This window comes from Pecten maximus, chromosome 18, assembly GCF_902652985.1.
Source record: "Pecten maximus chromosome 18, xPecMax1.1, whole genome shotgun sequence".
In the NCBI taxonomy this organism is placed as follows: Eukaryota; Metazoa; Mollusca; class Bivalvia; order Pectinida; family Pectinidae; genus Pecten; species Pecten maximus.
This window is the reverse complement of record NC_047032.1, coordinates 15307921-15317030: the sequence shown is the minus strand read 5'-3', so window position 1 is coordinate 15317030 and position 9110 is coordinate 15307921. Positions and strand designations below refer to the sequence as shown.

The 9110-nt window shown below is 37.6% G+C and overlaps 2 protein-coding genes and 1 non-coding gene across 3 annotated transcripts in view; 1 reads left to right on the top strand and 2 right to left on the bottom strand.

Annotated features, from left to right (window-relative positions):
* Positions 1–335: 335 nt before the first annotated feature.
* LOC117317090 lies at positions 336–3952 on the bottom strand. The gene has a single exon (XM_033871879.1). The coding sequence runs from the start codon at positions 2532–2534 to the stop codon at positions 1191–1193; it is 1344 nt and encodes a 447-aa protein (XP_033727770.1). The 5' UTR covers positions 2535–3952; the 3' UTR covers positions 336–1190.
* A 3113-nt stretch (positions 3953–7065) lies between these two features.
* Trnaw-cca lies at positions 7066–7137 on the bottom strand. Its single transcript has one exon. It is a non-coding gene; the product is annotated as a tRNA-Trp (tRNA).
* A 208-nt stretch (positions 7138–7345) lies between these two features.
* Positions 7346–9110, top strand: part of LOC117317159 (putative extracellular sulfatase Sulf-1 homolog) — a 105641-nt gene continuing 103876 nt past the window's right edge. Inside the window, 1 exon segment of the mRNA XM_033871959.1 lies at positions 7346–7419. The gene's annotated coding sequence lies outside the window, so the exon portion shown is untranslated.

Sequence of the window (9110 nt, the reverse complement as noted above, 5' to 3'; positions counted from 1 at the left end):
CCCTGGGCCTCTTGGCTATTGAAAAGAAGTCGTTTGAAAATTATAGCCTATTTGACCCATGTGACATTGAATGAAGGTCAATGTCATTTATTTGAAGAAACTTTGTAGCCCTTCACGCCAGCAAGCTACAGGCCCAATATCAAGTCCCTGGGCCTCTTGGTTATTGAGAAGAAGTCGTTTGAAGATTATAGCCTATGTGACCTTGAATGAAGGTCAAGGTCATTTATTTGAACAAACTTTGTAGCCCTTCATCCCAGCATGCTACATGCCCAATATCAAGTCCCTGGGCCTCTTGGTTATTGAGAAGAAGTTGTTTAAATGAAAAAGTTGACGCCGGACGGACGCACGGACGACGGACGCTGCACCACGGCATAAGCTCACTTCGGGCAGGTGAGCTAAAAAATTGTCTCCAGAAGATGGCATCTTAACGTCCTCTTTATGAAATTAAAACAGTTCCATTATTATTCAGAATTATTATTGAAATTATTCGACAATTGTTCCTTTCATAAAATGTAGACATGCTTTGTTAATAAGCATATTGTCCATCACTGGATACGAGACCTTAGTTCCAGCAGTATGAATTTAGTGAATGTAGTCCATCACTGGATACGAGAAAATGGTTCCAGTAGTATGATGTTTGTGAATGTAGTCCATCACTGGATACGAGAACTTAGTTCCAGTAGTATGAATTTAGTGAATGGAGTCATCATTGGATACGAGACCTTAGTTTCAGCAGTATGAATTTAGTAAATGTAGTCCATCACTGGATACGAGAGCTTAGTTCAAGCAGTATTGTGTTTGTGAATGTAGTCCATCATTGGATACGAGACCTTAGTTCCAGCAGTATGAACTTAGTGAATGTAGTCCATCACTGGATACGAGACCTTAGTTTCAGCAGTATGATGTTTGTGAATGTAGTCCATCACTGGATACGAGTACTTAGTTTCAGCAGTATGAATTAAGTGAATGGAGTCATCATTGGATACGAGACCTTAGTTTCAGCAGTATGAATTTAGTAAATGTAGTCCATCACTGGATACGAGACCTTAGTTGCGGCAGTATGTGTTTGTGAATGTAGTCCATCACTGGATATGAGACTTCAGTTCCAGCAGTATGAATTTGGTAAATGTAGTCCATCACTGGATACGAGAACTTAGTTCCAGCAGTATGGTGTCTGTGACTGTAGTCCATCACTGGATACTTGACAATAGTGCCAGCACTATGGCCTTTGTACGATATAGAACCATTGATGTGTAAAGCCGTGTGTCTGAATCAAATACCGACAGAAGTTTGACATTTTTTGAAATAGAGCGTTTTAACTTGATGAGTTTACATCTTTGCGAACATAATTCTTCATTCTTATACAACTTGTCGACACAATTTGCATAGATGTAAAAGGCTAAAGCATTACATTTGATGGGTATGGTATCTGGATCACCAAAGCGTTCAACCATCTCTTTAAGGAAGGTATCATGCCACAATCTCTGTAGGTCACCATATACAAGAACAATTGAAAGGATTTGCGCGGGATTCACTTCAAAAAGTCTTGCTTCAATCTTTCTCAAACTTGAATGTGCTTTTCCATACTCTCTGTTTAGATAATGGAAAAACGCCAGTTGAATATTTCCCGAAAATTCTTTGTCGTCGAATTCGCTCATTGGATATACTAGTCTTATTCCTCGAGTGTATAACTCTTCTGCTTGTTGAATATTGCCTCGGATGAACCCAGGTTGCCTTTGTACTATATCTCCGAGGAAACGGTAGAAGAGTGATCTTAAACAGTCCACCATGTCAGGGGAAACGATATTTTCCAGGTCTAGAAGGGTTTCATATAGCACAGCACAATACACGTGTTCATCGTAAACCTTTAATTCTGCTGGTATGTAAGACAATGTATCCGTCTCCACTATAGCCGATATCTTGTCAATAGCTATATTTGACGTTGAAGTTTTGAAAAACAATTTTCTAATCTGGGTCGACATATCTCGTCTTGGGCGAGAGAGTATTTTATCAAAGGCGTCGTCGAACGTTTCGTCACATAGGCAGTTTAGAAACATCTTTGGGTTGAGGGGTTCGATGTATTTACCAAACCATGCTGCAATTCTGTCGCATTCGTTTGGATCCAAGTGGTCAATCAAATTGTTTTCGGGAATGAATAATTGTGGTAGGTACCTTGACAGAAAGCACTGCTGAAGAAATTTTAGACACACAGATGTGCAATAGAGGAAATTCCTAGCTGTCCAAACAGCTGGGTCCATCCGTTCAATACACCACAGAATAGCCATTTTCACGTAGTAAGTTTTCAGCACATCATCCGAACTGCATACCTCTTCCTCTGTATGCTTTTTTATGTACTTCAGGAAAGCATAAACAGCAAACTGAATGTTTGAAAAACTCCTGATCAGGAGCTTCTCCGCTGATGCAAATGAAATACGAAACTCCAAAGAAGGTTCAATACAAGTTGGATGACTAGCATTAACAAGCGCATATTGGACCTTTCTCAGCTTCTCCATCGTGTCTCTATCCGGCCACATTCTTTTTCTTTCGAGGTATTTGAATAGTAGGCGATCAGGGTTCACACATTTTACAGCAATGACCCAGTCGTGTTGTATTTCCTCACTAGTCAGGGCCGGTCCGTGTGAATGCCATGCACTAAAGGCTCTATTCCCTTTCTGAAATAATTCTACCAAAGTTGTATTACAGAGATAAACAACTCTTTTCCTCTTTGCTGTATAATGCTTAGGTAATGTATACGAGTCGCATACGTTTTTTCCGGTGGAATTTGAGCTTGCAATATCCTGGATGGCAATCTTCTGTATCTATTACAAACATGTTTTCTAAAAGATATACATCCGGTGATAGAAAACACGCTGACAATGTTGTCATTGTGCATAGAGTATCTGTATCATTCGCTAAAAATCCCAACCCTTCTCCTCGACTTCCAACTGTTTCGTAAGCGGCATTGAAATATGGCTTCCCCTTGTCGATACCTACAACAGCAAGACGAGTTAGAAATCGGTCAAATGTATCCGTTTTGGCTTCAGTTAGTTTCCTCGATTCCGTGAAATCTTGCATACATTTACATATTTCATTATTGACTATCGTAAACAGTTCTACTGTCTGGTCACGACAATCACGTGTCCCGTAATTAACAACTGTCTCCGTGGATAAACCATCGATGAGGAATTGCTTCAGGACATCTGGTATCTGTACCAAGTCGTGCTCCATTTTAACAGTATAAGTAACACACTTTCAAAAAATGAAGACGAAATGCCTTCTCTTTAAAAACAGTTTTTAAACAACAAATGAAATAAATCCAAATCGGGTATGAATTCTGAACTTCATCTTCAACAGTGCTGACTGCTATGTAGTTCATTTTCTGCATTTCATATGCAAAATTGACGGTACGTACGGGTACTTTCGCTGTTTTATAATCTCCCAAAACAAAGCGGATGGTCCACGTGTCTCTGGATAAGCTTGTTGGCATTATTTAACACATGTCACCGGGTAGTGTATTCGTCTCATTTCCGGGTATTTAAACATGTCCTAACATTACGTCACGGTTCAACGGTTCGCGTGTATAACTCTCCTGTTCTCTTAAAATACAACTGTATACGCAGTTCTGTTTAAGTTAATTTCGTATATTCGTCTCGTATCCGCCAATCCATTCTGTACTGTTATATATATATATATAATTCTGTGAATTCCTTGTACTCGGCATACACTTATGGTCTCACAAACTACACCCTCATTTTGTCCTTGCAAAACAGCATATATATCGATATATACAGCCTACGTGCAATATCGTATATCCCTTCTGTGTCTAATTGGCTTAGAGCGATTCGTCACTCTGTAAATAATACCATCTGGAGTTTATGAAGTTTGTTTATCCCAATTAAACGTCCTAAAGACTCCGTCTCATGAACAGTCGGTGCCATTTGCGATAAGCAAGTCGGTGTTCGTCTTTCGGTTATGTACGAGTAATTTTGTTCCTGGCTGCATTGGTCCGTTCGCTGTGATACACATTTATATGCAACACTGATCAATATATATATATATATATTATAGTATTTATCATGATTTGGCACAGTCATAAAATGATATCAATATTTCACAAAAATACACAAACCACGTGATTCCGAAAACTCGACACATAAAAAAGGTTGTAAAATCAGCCGGCTGAAAATTTTCCAAATCCAAAAATCCGCGAAAATCACATTCATTATTACAGAGGTTCATTTTTCATAAGTCGATATTTTATATAAAAAAAATGCAATGTGATCTCGACAAACGTATAGGTTATAGTTAATCACAGTTTACAACGATTCGATATCCTTATAAAATCATTTCTGATAAAACTAACTTGACAAAATATTATTAAACTACATATCTGTATGGGTCTCTTCCTATCTGCCTATTTAAGGAATATATTCTTATTTCAGAAAAAATATCTCTCCTTTGAAGCAAATTAATGCGCAACCCACAGACCAAAGACGGTCATTTTCTTGACGCCATGACGTCGACCTCATTGTTTTTCATTGTGATGCCACAATCAAGTCACGAGATTGTATTACCCAATCCATAACCCAATTTGACGTTGATACTCACGTACATGTATATGGCATACCTATTTACAACGTCACATGTTCGCTGTCGTGCACACGTCAGGTCAAGATGGCGCAAACATATTGCAACATGTATATTACTTATCATATTTGCTGTTGTTTAGTAGTTCATAAACAACTGTGATTTTCGTCATCATGGCGTTATTTGCTATGAGTTTTTGCTCATATTGAATTATGAAAACAGCCTATTATCTATCTTAATTCTAAGAAAGGCCTCGCAATGACAATATTAAGCAATATTACGTACTGGTCTTCCAATTTTTTTTAATTGCAAGTTTAGCAGAAAACATTACAAATTGGTTCCAAAATGTTACGCATTTGTCTATGGATTCGTCCCAAATAGCCTATAGTGAAGAGTTGTGTTCAGGTAAGATAGTATTAGCCAGTCATGGGCGTCTCTGATACTTCATATTTTTTGGTAGAACTTAATTTGCTCTTATGTTGACAGTTTGATTGTGGACTCGCCAAATGTCGGTCAAGTTACGGTAATTTTATCAGCGAATTATATATTCATTCAACAATAATTAACCATAAAAGGTCTGAAATGTATACGTGCCAAAATGGGCATGATCTTTCAGTATCAGAAGTATGCTTGGTATAGATCTCAAAAACAAACCTAAACATATGATGAAAATTGATTTGAACGAGTCTTATAAACCAATGGCACAAACTTCTGTTTTCTGTGGCTGTAGTGCATAACTAGCAATGTAATAAACCTTTGTGATTTGATTATGAGGATGACTTCATAATGAAGAACATTGGTGTTACGTCATTGCGCCAAGAAAATGGCCGTCTTCCCGTCAAAATTTCAACGTCATTCTTCGAAACCCAACTGGCTTTCATGAAAGGACACAAACAACGGGGAAAGTTTCAAAAAAAAGGAAAAAAAAAAAGAAAAAAAAAAGAAAACAAAAAGGGGGGGGGGGGGGGGGGGGGGGGTTGCCATCTTCTGGTATGAAAAATTCATTTCAAGTCACTGCTTCCTTGAAAAACAAACCGTTGATAGTTGAGAATTTTCAAAATGGTGGGATGTCTGAATGCAGCATAAAGGGTTGGGTAAACTGCGATAGAAAAGCTAGACATGAGATAACAATACTTTTCCATGTGTATGCATGATAGGATATGAATATTGACTTCCCTTGGGATCACAAAATGTGGTATGTGCAATTTGTAATCTTTTGCATCAGTGATGTAATAAAACAAAATTCCGTATGTGATATTTATTTTTTTTTGTGCCGCGTCGGTGGCGTCAGACGTACACTACTGTACTATAACGTTTGTTTGTTTTTGCGTGTACAGTGACGTATAAATCTTGATTTTGCTAATATCACTGAGCGATTACACAAAGTTCCCGTTTACTCATTTAAAAACTCTGGAAGGTTTAATGAACATGTTCGTGTAAGTTATGACATTTTATTTCAAATTAACGATGACTGGTTTTCCAGCATTGTTTAACGTCCTGTCAACAACTAATTATGTAAAGTCTTATGGTAATTTTAGGACGGCCTTCCCTGTGCACGAGATGCATGCGTGTGGTGTGTGAGTGTTTTGGGAGGTTATGCATGCTCTTATACCCTTGTGCTAGCGCGAAAATGATGTCGACTGACTTTATAGTGCTATCTCACTGAAATATACAGCTAATCAAGTATTCATGTACATTCTAAAACCTTATAAAAATCGGGGTTATCGGTGTATAAAAAAAGAGTCCCTGTGCATGTCTACACATGCATGTTTGGTTTGGTTTGGTTTATTTTGTTTAACGTCCTATTAACAGCTAAGGTCATTTAAGGACGGCCTCCCGTGCGTGCGACATGCACGCGTGTGGTGAGTGCGTATGTGTGTTTTGGGAGGCTGTGGTATGTTCATGTTAAGTCTCCTTGTAATAGGCCGGAACTTTTGCCGATTTATAGTGCTACCTCACTGAAGCATACTGCCGAAGACACCCAGCAGCACACCCCACCCGGTCACATTATACTGACAACGGGCGAACCAGTCGTCCCACTCCTAATATGCTGAGCGCTAAGCAGGAGTAGAAACTACCATTTTTAAAGACTCTGGTATGTCTCGACCAGGGGACAGAACCCAAAAGTCTTCCTCACAGGGGCGAACGCTCAACTAAAGGCCAAAAGTGAGGCATTGTCAAGGGAGACATTAGGAAGAAGAAAGTGGTTCAGAGAGTAGAGAAAAGATAAGATCCCAAATTTAGTCGCCTTTTACGATCATGCAATGGGGCAGCAGGTACAATTCTCAATGCATGTACTAGATTCTAAATGAATTTGCCATAAAGTGAACATTGTATCTAATTGGTTAATATTGTGATTTATGTTTATTAGTGGTAAACAGTGCGAGATAAAATTATCGGTAAATAGTCGAATAAACAAAGGAAAAACACAATATTAGACACAAAATACACAATAAAAAAAATAGGAAAAAATTCGTATGACCCCGACGTGATTTGAACACGCAACCTTCTGATCTGGAGTCAGACGCGCTACCGTTGCGCCACGGAGTCCCCGATACTAATACAAGGTAAAATAATGATACGAAAAGGTAGAATTTATTTATTTACTAATGAGATCATGAGATTGATGTCGTACTTGTCAATGCTATTTTTGCTAAAAAGAATATAGACTATCATGAATTCGCTTAGGTTCATAATACTGCTTCTAAATTAGTTCGTTCCCAGGAATTAAACTTTGTACTGAAGAACATGGATGAATCATTCTACTGACGCAGATCGTTCAACGTTACATCGACGCTTCGGTGAAAAAACTAGCCTACAGGAAAACTGAAGGTAAACAATCAAGAACAAAACAAAGAAATTTTACTGTTTGTTTAATTTTAAAATATTTCATAAGTACCTTTTGGTTGATTGTATAAAGCTACATGTTTTTTCTTGTCAGTAATTGATTACATGAGCTAAAATGCCTTTTACTAAGATTTTTCGTTAGAAAGGGATGGGAGACGAACTGCCAGTCTCGGGGAGTCTCTTATCTCCGATACACTCTACCATCAGGGCTATAATGGGTTTACCATACTTCCTGCATTTGTCACGTCAATTTAGAATCCCTTAACAGAATAAAAATGATATATTACAATTAGATAAAATGTTTTAAGTTCTATGATAAGTCATATAACGTTAGACTATATATATGTATTTACAAAAATATAACGACTAACGTTAGTTCTAATTATCACAGGTATATGGTTCATGATTATGATGAAATTGTGTAAATTTGCGATTTGGTTAAACTGTCAAAGGTTCTAGTCAATGCTAAAATGACGTTCACAATTGAAAAAATTACAGAGAGATGTTATACTGAACTAAAGAATTAAAAGACTTTTTTTTTAAAGTGTAAGACAACTTGGCCGGGCGACGAATTTTTCAAATTAGCACCAAGATTGTATGACTTGGTAGCCAAATAGGCAACCTGGTAAAAATATCCACTTTGAGCCCTGCCTAATAAATAATTTACTCGTATATAACATAACATTTTAAGTAAAAACATCATAATCATGTCCACAAATACATGTGATAATTATATATATAATAAAAGACTTGTAAGTAAATGTAAATGGAATTTTAAATATATATGTAAAAAGAACAGGTTGATGTGGCTTATACATAGTGTTAAATACTGCCTCTGTCACTAAGCTGACGGAGCATATTGCTTCTTTGGCTCAGGATGGAGGTAGAGCCTTGGCAGTTATCATGCCGGAGACGGGTTCGATTCCTGTCAAGGCACTCAACAGGAATGTGTTTTTCCCTGTTCTTTCATATTAGTGCCCAACTAAAATCCCATGATGGTGGTATTGAGAGTCTGGGTTTGAGATGTATGTAAATCTCAAGAAAAAACAAGGGGAGTATGTAGTGTAAAAGGAACAGGGTGGTGTGGCTTGTACATTGTGTTAATAGGGTCTTCGTCACTCAGCTGACAGAGTATGCTTCTTTGGCTCAGGAGGTACACTGGTAGAGCTGTGGCCTATCATGCCGGAAACCTGGGTTTGATTCCTGTTGGGGCACTTGGCAGGAATGTGTATATATACATTTTGTCACCGACGCACAAGACTGATTTCAGACAGTATACATAGTTTCCTCGAAGGAGTCCAGATGTACTGGAAACTGTTTTCATGTGTGTCCGTGAACTTAAAATAAACAAAAACAAGCAACAGTCGAAGACTTCTTCTATTGAATTTAACATTATTTCTAATAAACTGTGAAAAGATTATCATAATTTTGGAATCAATTCTAAATACTGACTAAATGAAATGTTGATTGACAATTTGAACAATGGTGTGTTGTTTGATGTAGCACGTACTGTAGTGATATATCTCGATCTGTCACTGTCCCCGGGGATTTCAATACAACCAAGCTTGAGACGACTATATTATATTTTTTGCTAGTACAACAAATAACTAACAAGGATTTTTAGATTATATACATGATTTTTTTTGTATATATATTAATGTTTACACTTTTATTAT